Source organism: Mesoplodon mirus, assembly GCF_964341445.2.
Source record: "Mesoplodon mirus genome assembly, chromosome: 18".
NCBI lineage: Eukaryota > Metazoa > Chordata > Mammalia > Artiodactyla > Ziphiidae > Mesoplodon > Mesoplodon mirus.
This window is the reverse complement of record NC_138994.1, coordinates 62,660,921-62,682,986: the sequence shown is the minus strand read 5'-3', so window position 1 is coordinate 62,682,986 and position 22,066 is coordinate 62,660,921. Positions and strand designations below refer to the sequence as shown.

Genomic DNA, 22,066 nt, shown 5'->3' with positions numbered 1-22,066 from the left:
CTCCTGAGCAGAGTTCAACTCTACTTAGAAAGTAAATAACACTTAACGCTTTAAAAATAAAATGCTTTTCAACTGTTTCTCCCCATGAGCCCTTCAGATTTATCCAAAGTTGACAAGAGGCATATGTTATCCAGCATATGGAGAGAGGAGGTTTAAGACAAAAGGATATTGCCATTTCTACAACGAAATGGATAATCATGTCCTCCCACCAAATTTGGGGGCAAAATGTCATGAATTTGACATCCAACAGATCAGGTGAAAAGCCAGAATTTTGGCAGCATTTTCTCTGTGCAGATCTTTGTATGTTCTGTTCCAAACTAACAGTCGCAGTAGCCTTTTAATTGAAGCACTAAGATTTTTGGGAACAGTATGACTCAGATCACATTTATTTTTAGTTGGAATTCAGAAAATAATGATGATAATAATACAGTCAGGTGGGGTAGGGAATGGGGAAATTTAGTAAAGTGGACTGGTGGAGGACACTGAATCCCCAGTGATTGGAAGTTTTTTGTTGTTTGTTTTTTTGCAGTACACGGGCCTTTCACTGTTGTGGCCTCTCCCGTTGCGGAGCACAGGCTCCGGACGCGCAGGCTCAGCGGCCATGGCTCACGGGCCCAGCTGCTCCGCGGCACGCGGGATCTTCCCGGACCGGGGCACGAACCCGTGTCCCCTGCATCAGCAGGCGGACTCTCAACCACTGTGCCACCAGGGAAGCCCGATTGGAAGTTTTGATTAGCTTTAACAGGCTATTGGGAGGTGCCATAGTATAGCAGTGAAGTTGACGAAATCAAAACCATACTTGAGGAAGATGGTTCTGGCTACCTTAATCTGTGAAGATGACTAGTTTCTTACTTTGTAGATAAACTAACCCAGGTAATTAAATATTAAGTATCTGTTGTTCAGGGTGTCCCGTCATGCAGCTGCTGGATAGGGTATGTGGCCCACAGTGGTTCTAGCAGAGTTATCCATAGGGTTCCCATTGAGCTTTTTGGGCCTATTTAAGGATTAAACAGGGATGTGAAATATTGGAGAGAACTTTACTTGGGTAGGAGAGAACCTATAACAGATATCAGAAACAGTGACAATATGTCCATATCATTCAAGTAAGTATATGTAACTTCATTTTATCTTCCCCTAGTCAGATAATTCAGTTTTAGTACAATAAAATGGACAGTAATTGAAGAGGGTTTGTGAGTAACAAGTGCTAAGATCCGGATGCAGGCGGTCTGACTCCAGGGCTTGCATCGTTAACCACTAAGCTATATGCTACCACTTTAAGAATGATAAAGCATTTTGTAAAAAAAAATTTTTTTAACTACTGTTTGCCAATGAATTATGATACCCTAAACTAGGAACTCAATACTCCATGTTTTTTATGTAAAGAGGTAAATGAGTATCCCTTGTAGTAATGTTATTTGGTTACCCAACAGGCGAAAGACCTGTTTGCTAAGGCTCTCTCCAAGTACTAAAGGAAAACAACGAATATAAACAAGCAAGGGATCTGGAAGTGCTCTGGATCTGAAAGTTCCAAAATGCACTGTAGATGATGAATTATCTCAGTAATCTGGTGACAGAAACCTAGCTTAGTTGGGCCCCAGGTCTCCAGTCTGTTGCCACTCCAAGCACCCACTATTCAACTACAAATGACTCCCTAACAGTTACCTCTGTGTCTTTGCTGATACGGTTCCCTCAACAGAGGACCCTTCTCTGCTTAGGCCATTTGAGCTGGCCATAAACATGTTTACATGCAAGATAAACCAAAATCTGACCTATTTTCTAATTCCCCCAGGAGATGCTGAACATAAGCCATATATCTGTGGGGATGCAGATTCTGCCTCCACTGTTTTGGATGGAACTGAAGACTACCTCATTCTGGCCTGTGATGGCTTCTATGACACCGTGAACCCTGATGAGGCAGTGAAAGTTGTGTCTGACCACCTGAAGGAGAATAATGGAGATAGCAGCATGGTTGCCCACAAGTTAGTGGCATCAGCTCGTGATGCTGGGTCAAGTGATAACATCACTGTTATTGTGGTATTCCTGAGGGACATGAACAAAGCTGTAAATGTTAGTGAGGAGTCAGACTGGACAGAGAACTCTTTTCAAGGAGGGCAAGAAGATGGTGGGGATGATAAGGAGAATCATGGAGAGTGCAAACGCCCTTGGCCTCAGCACCAGTGCTCAGCACCGGCCGATCTAGGCTATGATGGGCGTGTGGATTCATTCACTGATAGAACTAGCCTGAGCCCAGGGTCCCAAATCAACGTGCTGGAAGACCCAGGCTACCTAGATCTCACACAAATAGAAGCAAGCAAACCTCACAGTGCCCAGTTTTTGCCACCAGTTGAGATGTTTGGTCCTGGTGCACCAAAGAAAGCAGATTTTATTAATGAGCTAATAATGGAGAAAAAATCAGTTCAATCATCATTGCCTGAACGGAGTGGTGCTGGAGAGTTTCCCTCTTCTTTTAATTTGGGTTCAACAGGGCAGCAGATATGCAGAATGGAGAGCTTGTCTCCTGTTTGTTCTAGGTTGGAAAATGAACAGTTCAAATTCCTGGGAAAGAGAGTTTCTAGATTGTATCGTTTACACTACCACTACTCAAAGAGGCGGCACGGATTCAGGCTTAATCCAAAGTTTTATTCTTTTCTCTCTGCTCCAGAGCCTTCCCACAAAACAGGCACTAGCCTGTCCTCACTTATTCGAAGTGGGAAGAGAAATAGGATGTTAAGAAGTTCTCTGCCATGGAGACAAAACAGCTGGAAAGGGTACAGTGAAAACATGGGGAAGCTTAAAAAGAGTAACGCTATTCCATACCCAGCTTTTCCCTGGAGTTTTAAAATATAATAAATAACTTTCTCTTTAAAGTAGGCTAGCTAGCTCTCCCCCAATAAAAACATCACTATCAGAGTAGAAACAAGGTAGACATTTCTGAAATACTGTGTGCTTCATTATGATGAGCCATGGATAGCTCAACTCTTAAATGTAAATAGATCTCTAGGAAACTCACATCTAATAAAAAAAGTACTGGCGGTTTCACTAGCAAAATTATACACCTGGTCCCAGTGACGTGTTTCTGTACCTACGTACCACCGCCACCCCATGACCCCTTCGCGTCACTAGTGGAAGCTTGCAAGTTGGTTATTTCAGTCAGGAGATATAGTGTTGAAATCTCACGGCAGGTGAAATCTGTTCTGATGTGCCTAATATATCTCTGGAAAACTTAATGCAGAATTAGATCTAGTTGGGGAATGTTCCTCAAAAGACTGGGGACTGAGGGAAAGCCCCTCCCCTTTTTTTGGTAGGTAAAAGGCTAAAAGCCACATGGGTTTTAACTGGTAATAATGAAAGTAGAAAACTAGTGTAAAAATGTCAATCTCAGACTTGTGAGGTGGTATATAGTCAAACAGATTAATTTTTTCCTGTAACATAGAAGACCAACAATGAAAATTTTTTGAATTAAAAAGTATTTCCTAGGGCTATAGCTATTTGGGAGTTTCATACCCTGTTATGGTGCTTTTGACGGAATTATTATTTTTTAGAAGACTGCTGTCTATTGGTTTTAACCTATGATGCTAATGTGTTTTTCACTGTACCCTCATCTCAGGAGTAAAACTTCTTTAATGGAGATGATTTCAGGTACAAATATACTAGAATCAAGTTGCCATCTTAAAAGAAAATCAAATAGTATTTCTATTTTTTTCTGCCTTTTTTTAAAAATAAAAGTTCAGACAGCAAAGGCATGTACTACGATCAAATAAAAAGTGGTGTTGGAGAATGAAAAATATTAGTTTTAACTTCTCTAAAATTGTTTCCCCCAAGGGAATGAAATAAGTGGTGTGGAAGAGGCTGAAAGTACTGCCTAAAGTGAGCCCAGAGGCCAAGTGCAAAGGAGAATGCAGATTACTGCAGCTGAGGTCTGTTTAGTTGTAAATTTGAGTCCTGCAGCGTCAGACCAAATAGTACACGTTTCTCTTTTCAATATTTATTTACATTTGATATTCTGAAATTGTCTGCTTTTTGTCATTTCCACAGTTTCAAGTCAGAACCATATCTGCAACTAGAGGCCGCAAATAAACTAATAATCAGATTCATTCAGTGAAGCAGCCTGATTCTTTGAGAATCATGAGTGTCTCCACATGACATTTTACCCTCCCCCAGTCGAGCATGGAGCAACCACGCCAATGCACAGGAGCTGCCTGCTGCAGGGCTCACTCCCTCATACTGTTGGGAGGTGCTAAATGCTCTTGCTGAGAAACGTGCACTGGGCAATCCTGTTTTAACATAATACTAACACACTAATTACTTTATGTTCCCCAGACTCATAATGGAGGACTCAGATTCCTGGATCTTAAGAACACAGAGGCCTGTGGCATATTTTGGGGTGCCAGTGTAGCTATGTCAAACAAATAAAAACAGATTCACTTTAGCAGCATATTGATAATCTACAGATTTTACTTTTTAAAATTTGGATGTAAGTAGAGATTGTCAGTATTTGTCTTCCCTTATTTTGAAGTCATTTCACGTCTTGTGACACATGGCTGAAAAGGAGGGAGCACCCTTGGCTCCAACCGTAGTACCAGAATCTTTTCACCACCCTGATGCTTTACCCCCATACATGGACCTCACTCACCTCCGTCATGTTTGGAAGCCTAGATCTTGCTAACAACCCATCAGGTGCAGTGTCAGTTTCAAATCACACTCTCATCTAAGGAAGCAAGAAAACAGGGGCAGCAGAGCACGTATATATTATGGCCCAAAGCACTAGGCCAAGTTAAACATTGTTTTAAAGATTTTTCTATAGTTGTCTATTGCTAATGATTTTGATCAGAATAAAGAAGGTGAAAGGAAATAAGGTACAAAGGACAGGTTTTTTCAGTGGGGAAAAAGGGTTGGATGAAATTGGGACTAAGAGACCACATCTTTAAGGGTCTGAATTTGGTAGGTGTAACTACATAAGCAGTGTTAACTCCATTTCTGATACCAGTAGCCCTCTAGAAAATAAAGCAAAGTAGTTCTAGTGTGGTCACGTTATAAGCCAATATTGTAAAAAATAGCAACTACTATTCATTTGTTCACGACATGCATATTTATAGAATAGTTAGGTACCGCTTGTAAGGTAAGTCCTTTAAGATTCTATAATACATATTAAAGTAGTGGTTATTGGTCTGATATATACTGCTCTTGGTTCTATAAACTAGATAAAAAGCAGTGCTTTGTGAAACGCAGTGTTATACTTAATGCCACTGGTGATAGAAAGTAGTTCCCTTCAGTTCACATCCTGTGCCCTCATCTGCTGCTTGCTGACGTAAGCAATAAGTCCCCCCTCTTACTCATGGTGTCTACACATTTCTGTAACTTGTATTTAATGATGGTGTATCTGGTGATTGTAAAAATATTAGACAGATATAAAAGTATATAATATAAACCGTTAATGCTGAGGTACAGTCTGTGAATTACGTGTTTTGTACTTTTATTCATTGTGTAATTTAGTGATGGTGGAACTTCTACATTGAGTCCTTAAGATGGCAGTATCCCTTTTACAATCTAACATGATCTGCATCAACTTGTTTGCTTGCTAAAGTTTTGTTAGAATAGGAAATAATAAATATAAAAAAGAAAGTGTAGTACTGGTTAGGGAAACAGACTTCAAGTCACTAACTGAAGTCAATACAAACTCCTTGTACATTCACTGTGAGTTTCAAAGGGAATCAGTCCCTAATTTAAAGGTTTCCTTTGTTCGCTTTCTGGATGTGTACTCTTGAGGGATGTCTGAGGTTAAGCGGCATTACAGCACCAAACACTGGGGCTATTACTCCCATGTAGGCCTGTACTGAACAGGATGGTGGGAGTACAGGTATGTATCTTTTCTCTACCTGAAAGTGCCGTCCATTGTCCTTGAACTAATATAAACGTACTGTCACATTTAACTTAACTAGGAGGATCCTCGAAAGTTAACACCTTTTCCAAGGACAATGTCAACAACGTCACTGTCAACACTGAGTCTGATTCTGACCACATTTATAGTGGTACCACAGTGTCAACGTGGCGGTATGGTGTCACACTGCATCTTCATGACCACCTTACTCCTTTGTTGGAACACTGTGCCCGTAAGAAGCACAACATCCAACGGGCAGGTGAAATGATGCATAAAGAAGTTAAGTGTTTGTTTACAGATGAAACTGCTGTGGTTCAAGTACTTCCTTCCCCATCAAAGGCTTGCTGAGGCTCTGTGAGAAAGTGATCTAAATTATTATTTTCATGTTTGTTTAAACATCATTTGTTCACTCAGTGATCATTCACACCGAAGCAATGCCATAAAAGTTTTGGTCATACCATAATTTAGGAGAATTATTCTTTGGATCATAAATTAGAAAAAGAAAGAACATGCTTCTTTTCACCTTTTAAAATCACATGACGGTCAAGGACAAATACCCTGTTCTGACCCGTGAATAGCTTAAATGCTTTTTTCCAAAACAAGATACTTCCAGTGTTATAATACGACTATTTCCCAGAAATGGTACTGTGTTGAAAAATAACTGTTACTTCCTCTAGCAGCATTTTATCTTCTGTTTTAAAGACTATTTATATTGTACTAATTAGAAAATATGAAATAAGGTAGGGAGCTCCAGACTGACACAGCAGTTGTTCTGGAAAAGGAAAATACTCTGATTCACTTCGATGTATGAAATAATGTACAGACACGTCAGTGTTACCTCTTACTCTAGGTGCTCTTTGGTGAGAGACGGGCTTTGTTCTCTTGTTCATGACATTTCTCTGCAAAGAATTCTCTATGGAGTGGAGCAAATGAAATGAATCATTTCTTACCAAGCAAATTTATCAATTTATAAGTCTTCTCTACAGCTCACTTTTGAGTTCAGTTGTAATCATGAGTGGTCCTTCATATTTTATTAAAACTGTTCATTCAGGTAAGAAGTATACTGAAATTTTGCCAATATCTTAATAAAACCCAGCAACTTAAAACCACTAGGCATTTGTCTTTTTATTCAAAGGAAGGTTAGTTAGTGCTGGGATTTAGGTTGATCCCCTCAGAACTGAAACTAAACTCCGGAGGTGGCAGTTTTCTAAACTTTAAAGTGGGAACATTTTAAAAAGAAAGTTTGCTAAGTGCTGCTACGACTGTCAGTCTCTCCCCAGAAAAACCAGAAGAGATATATCTCATCTTATACATGCTTCCCCCATCGGTTTAATGCTGGGGGCAGGGGGTTATCCTAGAATAGATGAATGAGGAACGGGACCTGCCAGCGGCTAAGCGCTGACCCCTCCATCTCCAGCTACTTGGTTCTTCAAACTCTGCGTCCAGTCCAAGGTCTTCCCTCTGCCTTAAGTCTTTCCCCTTTTCGTTTCAAACTGGAAGAAAGGAAATAATCAGGTGAATTGTGGCTGAAAGTCTGTCAGGAAGAATGCTTTAAGAGAGTAACAGGAGATAAAAAGAGAAAGAAAGGACAATGTGGGGGACAGAAATAAATAAAGCTGATAAGACAAGACACCTCCAGCTACGGGAATGGCATTGAACCTGAAAAGTAAGTAAACCTCATCAATACACTGCATTCTTATCCTCCTCTCCCCACCATTAATTCCTAGAAAATTAATTTCATAGTTGTAACAGCCTTAAACTCCTAATTACTTAAATTCATTCAAGTACTTAGTATGACTTTATATAGAACCCAAAGAAAGAATAATTGAGAAAACAAAGTGAAGGTCTGCAAGAATCATGTATTTGCAAGAGTTTGCTAAAGCAGGGAATGAAAGAAAAGCAATATTTTGATAAGTATTACTTATACTTGAAAAAAATCCCCTATTAGTATCTTAGTTCAAAAGGAACATCTCTTTCTGAAGCAGTAGCAACACAGCAAGATATTAAGCAAACCACTAAGTATACTGAACTCATTTGAATTTAATAGAAATTTATCTAAATTACCAAATTATCAAGTATGATTGCCTGAAAGAAGGTGTTTAATTGTTCGTTTCCTTTTTCCATTACAAGTTTGTCCTCTGTCATTTTAACAGCAATTAGTAAAGAACACTCTTCTATTGCACTTTAGGAAAACCTACTTCTGCTTGGCCAAGGAATAATCTCATGGAAGATCCTTTTTAATTTATATTTCAAACAAATCTAATTCCTCTCTGAGACCCAAACCTGTTTCCACCAAAGATGAAAAAGTTGTCCCTGCCAGTTGTTAACACTGGGAGATCCTGGAGCTATAGGGCATTCAGGGTGGGCAATTAAGCCAAATAAGAGTTGCTATGGGATCAAATGAAACTGAATGGCAGGGAGGCCTATGGAGTAGGCTTTCCTAAATGCACATAAGGAGACAGACTTAACTGCCCTGCAGGACTCAGGCAAGGGCTCTGGCTGGGCGGAGGCGCTGCAGGAGTGGAAGAGAAGACTCTCTGTAATAGGAAAAAACACATAAATGTGCCAAGTGGAGAAAAAGGTTTTTAGAAACAGAGCAGTCCATATAATTTATGTCAACTTTTTCATCTTTGGTTAAATTCCAGTTACTCATTTGAAGATGGTTTCTCCAAATACATAATTCCTGACATATTTCACATTATTTTTTCCCTAGTCCTAAAGCAGGATAAGAAAAATCAGAACCTGTGTGTGAGGGCCCCTGCCTGCACCATGAAGCAGGGGCACATCTCATCTGGAGGTTTCATGACTGGGGGTCTTAGGCTCAGCATAAGAGGGATGCTGAACTCAGCTGCTCAGGATGAGAGCACTTTTCTCCTGATCCACCCTTACAAAAAAAAAAAAAAAAAAAAAGTCCAGATTAACTTCAAATTATGACTTTTTCCAAACCCATCAGAGAGCTGAGGTTGCAACTGGCCCAAATCTAAAGAGGGGCAGGCACCTGCCTGGAAAGACAAGCCATCGGCACTAGTTTACATAGGGTAGCTATAAGCAGACACTGGAAAAAACTGTTCAGCATGAGTTAGTAATGAACTGGTGCCGGCAGGACAGTGGGAAGTCCTGGGAGCTGCAGAAATTAGTGGGGTTTGCACTCTTCTGCAAACTCTACCAGGTGCTCAAAGAAAAGATTGGAAAGAGCCCTGAGGGTCAACTGTGGTGCAGACCCAGCAGTGGGATGTGGGAGAGTCAAGAAACCATCAGATCCTTTCTCCCATCTCTCCTACATAAATGTTATTCTATGGGGGAAAAGGGCCACAAATGCTGCCACCCTTAGGGTACCTATGAAAAGTCACTGCAGCTGATGAAAGGGAACGGGAGAAAAACCCTACTCTTGGGGAGGCAGGAATATCACCGGGCCTACAACTAGCTGTGGAGGGGCAAGTGAATCCAGACACAGTAAACTGAAACACAGTGCCTAAAGCTTCCCCTTAATCCGAAATGTCAGTCCCTCCCCTGCCTCCAGTCAAGCTTCAAATAACAGAACACTTCTGGGAGAAGGACAGGAAAGCAAGAACAGCATGCAGAGACTTAACAACTCTCTGAGGCACAGTACAAAGGAAAGCCCTAGACTCAAGGTCAGAAGAGACACTGCTCTGGTAATCCATCCCCAGTCAGGAAGGCAATGTATTGCTATAGGAACTTGAAGCCACTAAGGTTAATCACAGCAACCATGAACCTCAAACCAAACACAACTTCTGACTAGATTAATTCCAATTCTGCAGTAAAGATCTAAGCAGCAGGAAAGGCCTGCCCATTTCTAGGCAGAAAAACCATTCATCAACCTACTGTCCTACACAGAATGTGCTGCTTTCCACAAAATACACAGATGCGTCTGAGAACAAGAAAGAAGGTGTATTCAAGAGTGAAGCAACCAGGGCGGTGGGTACTGGCAGGGAACCTGCCTCTCCCAGGTTCTCTCCAGGTGGCCTCCCCTCCCAGGCCCTCCTTGGGGACCTTTGTAACTTGAGCCAATTACATTTGAGCTTGGTGGGAATGTAAACTGGTACAGCCACTATGGAGAACAGTATGGAGGTTCCTTAAAAACCTAAAAATAGAGCTACCATACGACCCAGCAGTCCCACTCCTGGGCATATATCTGGAGAAAACCATAATTCAAAAAGACACATACACCCCAGTGTTCACGGCAGCACCATTTACAACAGCCAGGACATGGAAGCAATCGACGTCCATCAACAGAGGAGTGGATAAAGAAGATGTGGTACATATATACAATGGAATGTTATTTAGCCATAAAAAAGAACAAAATAATGCCATTTGTAGCAACATGAATGGACCTAGAGATTGTCATACTGAGTGAAGTAAGTCAGAGAAAGACAAACATCATATGATATCACTTATATGTGGAATCTAAAAAAAGGTACAAATGAACTTACTTACAAAACAGAAATAGAGTTGCAGATGTAAACAACAAATTTATGTTTGTAAATACCTACACAGTAGGTCCTTAATTAGTTACCAGTGGGGAAGGGGGTGGGGAGGGATAAATTAGGAGATTGGGGTTGACATATACACACCACAATACATAAAATAGATGACTAATGAAGGACCTACTGTATAGCACAGGGAACTCCACTCAATACTCTGTAATGACCTATATGGGAAAAGAATCTTAAAAAGAGTTAATATATGTATATGTATAACTGATTCACTTTGCTGTATACCTGGAACTAACATAACATTGTAAATCAACTATACTCTAATAAAAATTAAAAAAAAAAAAACATGAACTCCAAAAAAATAAACAAACAAAAACAAAAAAACCAAACACAGAGTGAAGTAACCATCAGAACCAGAATCTGATATGACAAGGATTTTGGAGCTGACAGACTTTAAAATAACTATGGTTAATATGTTGTGGAAATGGTGGGCAACATGCAGGATCATATGGGTGATTTCAGCAAAGAAATAGAAACTATAATAAAAATACCAGAAATGAAAAATACTGTAACAAAGATGATGAATGCCTTTGATGGGCTAATCAGTTGATCTACCAATGCTGAGAAGAGAATCAGTAAGTTTAAAGATAAGTCAATAAAAATTACCTTAACTGGAACACAAGAAAAAGAATGAATGAATAACAAAAGCAAAATAAATCCAGAACAGAACATATAAGAGCTATGGAACAGTATCAGTCTAACATATGCATAATTGGAAACCCTCATATGTTGCTGGTGGGAATGCAATGGCAGGGCCTTCTGGAAGTTCAGCAGTTTCTTATAAAGTTAAGCACATACCTACCACATGACTCAGTGCAATGAGTTCTGACACCAACTACCTGGAGTTAGGCTAAACTTCACAGGTTAAAGGCAAAGTCCTCCACAAGACTGCACTCACTTCAGATTACCAGCTGCAAGTTTGGGGTCCCCCACCAACCCTCCCCTAGGTATGATTATTCACTAGAACAGCTCACAAAACTCAGGAAAATACTTACAACTCCAGTTTTATTACAGCAAAAGGATACCAATCAGAACCTGGCAAAAGGAGAGACACATAGGGTGAGGTAGAGGAGGGTTCCAGTGTGAAGCTTCCTTGTGATCAGGGCATGTTTCCCTCCCAAAACATCAACTTATGACAGAGTACTGCCAACCAGGGAAGCTCAGCTGAGCTTCAATGTCCAGAGTTTTTACTGGGGTTTCATTACATAAGCATGACTGACTCACTAGCAATGAGTCTAAACTATTCAGGCTGATAACGTGATAATATGTGACTCAGTGGCCCAATCCTCTAATCACATGGTTAGTCTTTCTGGCATGGCCAGTCCTTATCCTGAGTCATCTCATTAACTAAGCTATCAGGATCCACTGTAAGTAACAAAGACACTCCTATACCTCAGGAAATTCCAAGGACTTAAGAGCCTAAGTCCCAGGAACCAGGGACAAAGGGCAAATTCTTTATTACATACCCAGCAATCCCACTCCAAGGCAAACATTACCCTAGGGGATGACAACTTATGTTCCTACAAAAATCTACACACAAATATTTAAAGGTTCATAATCACCCTAAACTAGAAATAACCTACATGTCCTTCAATGGGTAAATGAATAAATCGTATACATGCATACAGTGAAATACTATTCAGCAGTAAAAAGTAATAAAGTTCTGATTCACACAACAAGGTGGATGTCTACCCCTAGAGGGAATGCCAGACAGATACTTGTTAATTGAACCCCAGAGGTTTTCCTCAGTGGACTGTGTGCATTTGTATATCCTGCATATTTCTTACTATTTTTAAATTCACAAACAACAATACTTGAGGTGAGCTGGAGCCCAACAAAACAGGACATGATTTTCTTCATCATAGGAGAACTGCTTTTGAGTACATCCTTTAGCTACCTACAAGTTTGTTTTTTTCATGAAACCTGTTATCAACTTTAATTATAAAAATAGAGAATTTTATGCCAGGAGGGCAGTTACAAATCATTGCTTTAGAAGCTTACTTTTTTTGCTTTTCAAGAGACAGACTTTATTCTTAATATGGAATCAGAAATCAGAATACGGTACAAATGGCTTGGGTTTCTAAAATATATGAGAAGATAATATACCAATTAACTTCAAATAATTTTCCCTACAAAATTTTTGTGCAACCATAAAGAAATACCATCAAAATTTCCTATAGCTATAACAACCAAAAATAGTCTTGCTGACACAATGAACTCAAATTCCACCAATGTAAAAGGGTCTCAACCAATTCTCAATTCATCTAAAACAGGCAGCACTACGAATTGCTTTTATACATAACCTGACAGCATAAGAAAAACCAAAAAAATACTCAAGGTCCAAAATGTACTATGATTCAAATATCCCTATGCCATTATGGGGAATCCACTGACTAAAAAGACCTCAAGGTCATTAAAAATAAGAGTAAAGGTTAAGAACATTTACAATTTAAAAACAAAAACCACAACGGATACTTCCCCCCAAATAAAGGACAGGACACCTCAAAATGCTATTGTAGGAGATGGTTCAAGATGGCGGAGTAGAAGGATGTGTGCTCACTCCCTCTTGCAAGAGCACCAGAATCACAACTAACTGTTGAACAGTCATCGACAGGAAGACACTGGAACTCACCAAAAAAGATACCCCACATCCAAAGACAAAGGAGAAGCCACAATGAGACGGTCGGAGGGGCGCAATCACAATAAAATCAAATCCCGTAACTGCTGTGTGGGTGACTCACAGACTGGAGAACACTTATACCACAGAAGTCCACCCACTGGAGTAAAGGTTCTGAGCCCCACGTCAGGATTCCGAACCTGGGGGTCTGGTGATGGGAGGAGGAATTCCTAGAGAATCAGACTTTGAAGGCTAGAGGGATTTGATTGCAGGACTCTGACAGGACTGGGGGAAACAGAGACTCCACTCTTGGAGGGCACACACAAAGTAGTGTGCACATGGGGACCCAGGGGAAGGAGCAGTGACCCCAGAGGAGACTGAACCAGACCTACCTGCTAGTGTTGGAGGGTCTCCTGCAGAGGCGGGGGATGGCTGTGGCTCACTGTGGGGACAAGGACACTGGCAGCAGAAGTTCTGGGAAGTACTCCTTGGCATGAGTCCTCCCGGAGTCCGCCATTAGCCCCACCAAAGAGCCCAGGTAGGCTCCAGTGTTGGGTCGCCTAAGGTCAAACAACCAACAGGGAGGGGACCCAGCCCCACCCATCAGCAGACAAGCGGATTAAAGTTTCACTGAGCTCTGCCCACCAGAGCAACAGCCAGCCCTACCCACCACCAGTCCCTCCCATCAGGAAACTTGCACAAACCTTAGATAGCCTCATCCACCAGAGGGCAGACAGCAGAAGCAAGAAGAACTACAATCCTGCAGCCTGTGGAACAAAAACCACATTCACAGAAAGACAAGATAAAAAGGTAGAGGGCTACGTACCAGATAAAGGAACATGATAAAACCCCAGAAAAACAACTAAATGAAGTGGAGATAGGCAACCTTCCAGAAAAAGAATTCAGAATAATGATAGTGAAGATGATCCAGGACCTCAGAAAAAGAATGGAGGCAAAGACTGAGAAGATGCAAGAAATGTTTAACAAAGATCTAGAAGAATTAAAGAACAAACTAACAGAGATGAACAATACAATAACCGAAATGAAAACTACACTAGAAGGAATCAATAGCAGAATAACTGAGGCAGAAGAACGGATAAGTGACTTGGAAGACAGAATGGTGGAATTCACTGCCACGGAACAGAATAAAGAAACAAGAATGAAAAGAAATGAAGACAGCCTAAGAGACCTCTGGGACAACATTAAACACAAAAACACTCGCATTATAGGGGTCCCAGAAGGAGAGAGAGAGAGAAAGGACCCAAGAAAATATTTGATGAGATAATAGTCAAAAACTTCCCTAACATGGGAGAGGAAATAGCCACCCAAGTCCAGGAAGCGCAGAGAGTCCCATACAGGATAAACCCAAGGAGAAACACACCAAGACACATAGTAATCAAACTGGCAAAAATTAAAGACAAAGAAAAATTAATGAAAGCAAGGAAAAATGACAAATAACATACAAGGGAACTCCCATAAGGTTAATAGCTGATTTCTCAGCAGAAACTCTACAAGCCAGAAGGGAGTGGCATGATATACTTAAAGTGATGAAAGGGAAGAACCTACAACCAAGATTACTCTACCCAGCAAGAATCTCATTCAGATTCGATGGAGAAATCAAAAGCTTTACAGACAAGCAAACGCTAAGAGAATTCAGCACCACTAAACCAGCTCTACAACAAATGCTAAAGGAACTTCTCTAAGTGGGAAACACAAGAGAAGAAAAGGACCTGCAAAAACAAACCCAAAACAACTAAGAAAATGGTAATATGAACATACATATCGATTATTACCTTAAATGTGAATGGATTAAATGCTCCAACCAAAAGACACAGGCTTGCTGAATGGATACAAAAATAAGACCTATATATGTGCTGTCTACAAGAGACCCACTTCAGACCTAGGGACACATACAGACTGAAAGTGAGGGGATGGAAAAAGATATTCCATGCAAATGGAAATCAAAAGAAAGCTGGAGTAGCAATACTCATATCAGATAAAATAGACTTTAAAATAAAGAATGTTAGAAGAGACAAGGAAGGACACCACATAATGATCAAGGGATCAATCCAAGAAGATGATATAACAATTATAAATATATATGCACCCAACATAGGAGCACCTCAATACATAAGGCAACTGTTAACAGCTATAAAAGAGGAAATCGACAGTAACACAAGAATAGTGGGGGACTTTAACACCTCACTTCAACAATGGACAGATCATTCAAGCAGAAAATTAATAAGGAAAGACAAGTGTTAAATGACAAAATAGACCAGACAGAGTTAATTGATATTTATAGCACATTCCATCCCAAAACTGCAGATTACACTTTCTTTTCAAGTGTGCATGGAACATTCTCCAGGATAGATCACATCTTGGGTCACAAACCAAGCCTCAGTAAATTTAAGAAAATTGAAATCGTATCAAGCATCTTTTCTGATCACAACGCTATGAGATTAGAAATCAATTACAGGGAAAAAAACGTAAAAAACACAAACACATGGAGGCTAAACAATATGTTACTAAGTAACCAAGAGATCACTGAAGAAATCAAAGAGGAAATCAAAAATACCTAGAGACAAATGACAATGAAAACATGACGATCCAAAACCTATGGGATGCAGCAAAAGCAGTTCTAAGAGGGAAGTTTATACCTATACAAGCCTACCTCAAGAAACAAGAAAAATCTCAAATAAACAATCTAACCTTACACGTAAAGGAACTAGAGAAAGAAGAACAAACCCAAAGTTAGCAGAAGGAAAGAAATCATAAAGATCAGAGCATTAATAAATGAAATACAAAGAAAACAATAGCAAAGATCAATAAAACTAAAAGCTGGTTCTTTGAGAAGATAAACAAAATTGATAAACCATTAGCCAGACTCATCAAGAAAAAGAGGGAGAGGACTCAAATCAATAAAATTAGAAATGAAAAAGGAGACGTTACAACAGACACCACAGAAATACAAAGCATCCTAAGAGACGACTACAAGCAACTCTATGCCAATAAAATGGACAACCTGGAAGAAATGGAGAAATTCTTAGGAATGCACAACCTTCTGAGTCTGAACCTGGAAGAACTAGAAAATATGAACAAACCAATCACAAGTAATGAAATTGAAACTGTAATTAAAAATCTTCCAACAAACAAAAATCTAGGACCAGATGGCTTCACTGGTGAATTCTATCAAACATTTAGAGAATAGCTAACACCCATCCTTCTCAAACTCTTCCAAAAAACTGCAGAGCAAAGAACACTCCCAAACTCATTCTATGAGGCCACCATCACCTTGATACCAAAACCAGACAAAGATACTACAAAAAAAGAAAACTACAGACCAATATCACTGATGAATATAGACGCAAAATACTAGCAAACAGAATCCAACAACACATTAAAAGGATCATACACCATGATCAAGTGGGATTTATCCCAGGGATGCAAGGATTCTTCAATATATGTAAATCAATCAATGTGATACACCATATTAACAAACTGAAGAATAAAAACCATATGATCATCTCAATAGATGCAGAAAAAGCTTTTGACAAAATTCAACACCCATTTATGATTAAAAACTCTCCAGAAAATGGGCATAGAGGGAACCTACCTCAACATAATAAAGGCCATATTTGACAAACCCACAGCAAACATCATTCTCAATGGTGAAAAACTGAAAGAATTTCCTCTAAGATCAGGAACAAGACAAGGAGGTCCACTCTCACCACTATTATTCAACAAAGTTTTGGAAGTCCTAGCCATGGCAATCAGAGAAGAAAAAGAAATAAAAGGAATATAAATTGGAAAAGAAGAAGTAAAGTTGTCACTATTTGCAGATGACATGATACTATATGGAGAGAATCCTAAAGATGCCACCAGAAAGCTACAATGAATTTGGTAAATTTGCAGGATACAAAATTAATGCACAGAAATCTCTTGCATTCCTATACACTAATGAGGAAAAATCTGAAAGAAAAATTAAGGAGACACTCCCATTTACCACTGCAACAATAAGAATAAAATACCTAGGAATAAACCTACCTAGGGAGATAAAAGACCTGTATGCAGAAAACTATAAAACACTGATGAAAGAAATTAAGGATGATACCAACAGATGGAGAGATATACCATGTTCTTGGATTGGAAGAATCAATATTGTGAAAATGACTATACTACCCAAAGCAATCTACAGATTCAATGCAATCCCTATCAAATTACCAATGGCATCTTTTACAGAGCTAGAACAAAAAATCTTAAAATTTGTATGGAGACACAAAAGACTCCGAATAGCCAAAGCAGTCTTGAGGGAAAAAAACGGAGCTGGAGGAATCAGACTCCCTGACTTCAGACTATACTACCAAGCTACAGTAATCAAGACAATATGGTACTGGCACAAAAACATAAACACAGATCAATGGAACAAGATAGAAAGCCCAGAGATAAACCCATGCACCTATGGTCAACTAAACTATGACAAAGGAGGCAAGGATATACAATGGAGAAAAGACAGTCTCTTCAATAAGTGGTGCTGGGAAAACTGGACAGCTACATGTATTAGAACACTCCCTAACACCATATACAAAAATAAACTCAAAATGGATTAGAGACCTAAATGTAAGACCGGACACTATAGAACTCTTAGAGGAAAACATAGGAAGAACACTCTTTGACATAAATCACAGCAAGATCTTTTTTGATCCACCTCCTAGAGTAATGGAAATAAAAACAAAAATAAAGAAATGGGACCTAATGAAACTTCAAAGCTTTTGCACAGCAAAGGAAACCATAAACAAGACGAAAAGACAACCCTCAGAATGGGAGAAAATATTTGCAAACGAATCAACGGACAAAGGATTAATCTCCAAAATATATAAACAGCTCATGCAGCTCAATATTAAAAAAACAAACAACCCAATCCAAAAATGGGCCGAAGACCTAAATAGACATTTCTCCAAAGAAGACATACAGATGGCCAAGACGCACATGAAAAGCTGCTCAACATCACTAATTATTAGAGAAATGCAAATCAGAACTTCAATGAGGTTATCACCTCATACCAGTTAGAATGGGCATCAACAGAAAATCTACAAACAACGAGGGTGTGGAGAAAAGGGAACCCTCTTGCACTGTTGGTGGGAATGTAAATTGATACAGCCACTATGGAGAACAGTATGGAGGTTCCTTAAAAAACTAAAAATAAAATTACCATATGACCCAGTAATCCCACTACTGGGCAAATACCCAGAGAAAACCATAAATCAAAAAGACACATGCACCCCAGTGTTCATTGCAGCACTATTTACAATAGCCAGGTCATGGAAGCAACCTAAATGCCCATCGACAGACGAATGGATAAAGACGATGTGGTACATATATACAATGGAATATTACTCAGCCACAAAAAGGCATGAAATTTGGTCATTTGTAGAGACATGGATGGATCTAGAGACTGTCATACAGAGTGAAGTCAGAAAGAGAAAGACAAATATCGTATATTAATGCATATATGTGGAACCTAGAAAAATGGTACAGATGAACTGGTTTGCAGGGCAGAAATTGAGACACAGAGGTAGAGAACAAACGTATGGACACCAAGGGGGGAAAGCGGCAGGGGGGTGGCGGCGGTGGTGTGATGAATTGGGAGATTGGGACTGATATGTATACACTGATGTGTATGAAATGGATGACTAATAAGAACCTGCTGTATAAAAAAAGAAAAGAAAAAAAAAGTTATTGTATAGATTAATGACCCAAGAGAATCTCATGATTAAATCGCTTGTGCTAAAAGCCCTTACAAGTAAATTTCCCCAAATGAACAGTCTATTTTCTGGCTTCTCTTAGTTCTTAACCACAAGTGGTTTTCCCTATTTTGAAAATAAGTTATAAAGGTACACTGGAAAGCACTCAGTTCAATATCATATACAGGTCAAGAAACAGCTACGCAATAGTGAGAGTTCCAAAGCAGAGTCAATCACACTTGTCTTTATGAATTCTGATAAGCCTCAATTAAAAAAAAAACCTCTACAAAATCAATTCTTACAATGATTTGCTCTCAACACTAAAGGTTCAAAATTCTTACATTATAGTTTTACCCATTACAATGTAGCACAGAAATAAGTTTGATTTAGAATATGATCTCATCAAAATGTAATGAACATAAATACATTTCCAGCTAATAGAAAATGAAATGTGAAGAACTTATTAGTAATGTTTCAGAGCATTGCACAATAAGCTACCTAGTAACTATACGACAGCACGCCAATGCTATCATGGTAGTAAGCAAATGCTAAATTTTAACTTCTCATATGATTATACTACTTAAATATTTCCAACTAATTTAAGGAGAAAAAGTAACCATACACATTATGGAGATTACAAATAAGTCTTCTAACTTCCCCATGCATCTACTTACAGCTCAACAGCCTCTATCATACACAGGCAATAGGAATAGGAAAAAGGGGGGCTTCCTGCTCCACTTTTAATAAATTGCAGAGGCGTAACATTTTCTCAGCATTATTTTATTAACAAAAAGTGCAAACTGTTTTGAACAAAAGCAAACCATGAATCACAGCGTTCAGCAAGACACTAGACATGGAAAAGGGAACAATATTCATTAAGTAAAAAATAAGCAGATGAGATGCCTCTCACGTGTATATATTCATGCTTTTCCAATAGTCTCTTAGTCAACTTTCAGTGTAATTTTCACAAATAGTATAGCAGCTCAAAAACAAATGCAAGAGCACAATGATAAAGTTTGGCAATTATTTTGGACTGAGTATGAAAGTAAACTTTATACCACAGTTTCATGTAAGCCACAGTACAATATGTAGGAATCTTTAAATGTACTGACACTGAAATCAATGTCCAACTAGTGAAAATAAAGGAGAAAACAGGGTCTTAAAATGCTCATTACATTATAATTGTTTAGTAAGAACCAGAAAAAATGAAATAATTTTAAATGTTCTTACATGTGTTCATACGACCAGGAACATAACCCATCCATATTAACTTAATTCGTTTAAAATTACACTTGTAAAAGTCACACAAAAGAAAGCTTAGGTGTTATTAGTGTGCCTGCACTTGAACAAACAAGAAAAGATAAATAAATTAACCTCAGTCAGTCAACATATTCCGAAGAGGAGATTCAGTCTAGTGTTACTTCAGTTATTCACATAAAGTGTCTACAGAGAAGAATCTACAATACACATTAGTAATATTTCTGCTCACTAATCTACAGGCACTAGTGAAACTATAAACTATAATTAAAACCCAAAATATAAAGGTGGTCCTTTAAACGCAACTGAGTGTCTAGCCAAGACAGAAGAGCACCGATGCTGAGCAGGTTACTGAGTGCATGCACTGTCTCCAGGTACGTTTCCTGGCAGTTAATTGCCCTTCTGTTATAGTAGACAAACTGCTCTTATGAATATACTATTTACTAAATTAATTGAGGCTACACTGTTATTTCATTACATTACTCAGAATTCTTCCCACACAACGTTTTCCTGTGTACTAATGTCTTACACTAGAACTGTGCTACTTTCTAAAGTTTCAGAATTACTATTTCAAGTAGAGATGATGAAAAAAATAAGACCAAGTCTGATTATCTGACTGTTGACAAATTTGAGCACCAACTACAGCAAAATTCAGGGTCAAGGTAGCTTGCAAGTCAGTTTTCTTGACTTGAAAATTACCTTCCACTGTTTTCATCAGTATTGAAGCTGAGATCTTCAGGGCCTATTTGTTCACCATCAGGAAAACTGGAATGTGTATCTAGGAGAAAAAAAAAAGAGTTAACATTTTTAAAAGACCAGTATTTTCTTTTCCTTATCTCTAAACAATATTACCAAGTGTGTTATTTAAGTGAGAAAGATGTGCTGGGTTGTGAACAAATCTCTATTTTTAGAGAATTTTTGATCTGAGTCAAGTGTAACAAACACAAAGGGAAAATAAAGGAGAAAAAACCAAAATGTGTAATAGACGCCCACAATTAGAAGATGAAAGGCATCGTCGTCCAGGGGACATTATGGGAGCAGCTAAAGAAGGGAATAGGAAACGATGACGATGTATACTCTAAAGACTGATTTTGTAAATATAAAATGTATTTCAAAGCCAATTAAACTGCGCATGCAAATATCACTACAAAAACTCATCGGCACTCACAATAACTCGCCTGAAATTTGTCTGCTTCTTTTATAAGCAGAGAAGATTGCTAAGAGTAACCTTAATACTTAAAAAATCATCAAATGACTGAATCTGTACTAAAAAAGACACTAGAATATCAGGGAAATATGTAAAATATAAAGCTGACAATTAACATAAGCCCGACAATGTTGTTATTCCAGGAACTCCTATAGAGGAATGCTCAGATTGATCATTAAGGTCTCTGGATAAGATACTAACAAGGGGTGATGGATGTTAAACTTATTGTGGTGATCATTTTGCAATGTACACATATATCAAGTCATTATGCCGTACACCTAAAATAAGACAAAACTACTAACAATGGGTTTCTCTCAGTGAGTTTTTTCCTAAGACTTTTTTAGGAGGAAGTGATAATAAAATCAATGATTCCATAATCAGCATGCATTTCTAAGAAGTCAGAAAGAGTTATCTTTAAAAAAGTTACCTTATTAGCTAGGCTACAAATATCTCTGAAAAGAAAGAAAAAAAACAAATCTGAAACCTCCCCAGGGGCTGGCAACATTTTCTATAAAGGAGCAGTAGTAAATATTTAGGCACTGCAGGCCACAAATGTTCTCTGTGGAAAATTCTTGTTTGTTTGGCTTGTTTTTTTTTTTTCCATTCTCAGGTCATGGGCTGTACCAAAGCAGGTTGCCAACACTTGCTCCACCCAGTAAGTAGCACGCATTAGGTGGTGTCTGAGCACCTACCAGATTTTTTCAGTATGCACCATTTAGTTTACCCCACAGAATGTCGTCTCACAAATGACAATAATTTAAAAAAGAAAAAGCAGCAGAAGCAGCAAAGCAGAAGCAGCAGCAGCAGAAAGAGAAGCAAAGGAAACAGCAGCAGAAGAGATGGTTTTATTAA

The 22,066-nt window shown here is 38.8% G+C and overlaps 2 protein-coding genes across 9 annotated transcripts in view; one reads left to right on the top strand and one right to left on the bottom strand.

Moving 5' to 3' along the window:
* The window catches only part of PPM1E (protein phosphatase, Mg2+/Mn2+ dependent 1E), a 169,226-nt gene extending 163,798 nt beyond the window's left edge, over window positions 1-5,428 (top strand). The window contains exon 7 of the mRNA XM_082603198.1: window positions 1,790-5,428. Coding sequence (XP_082459324.1) covers window positions 1,790-2,847 — 1,058 coding nt within the window. The 3' untranslated portion in view covers window positions 2,848-5,428. The remainder of the gene's footprint in view (window positions 1-1,789) is intronic.
* TRIM37 (tripartite motif containing 37) overlaps window positions 1-22,066 on the bottom strand; it is a 207,813-nt gene that overhangs the window by 74,760 nt on the left and 110,987 nt on the right. For 3 of the 8 annotated variants that reach the window (XM_082603179.1, XM_082603178.1, XM_082603180.1), the window contains exons 24-25: window positions 20,707-20,785; window positions 5,525-7,371 (exon numbers count right to left, since the gene is read on the bottom strand). In XM_082603179.1, coding sequence (XP_082459305.1) covers window positions 7,308-7,371; window positions 20,707-20,785 — 143 coding nt within the window. In that variant the 3' untranslated portion in view covers window positions 5,525-7,307. Of the gene's footprint in view, window positions 1-5,524; window positions 7,372-11,387; window positions 11,428-19,514; window positions 20,786-22,066 lie in introns of those variants that run through there. The other 5 variants (XM_082603181.1, XM_082603184.1, XM_082603183.1 and 2 more) reach the window with 3 other exon arrangements.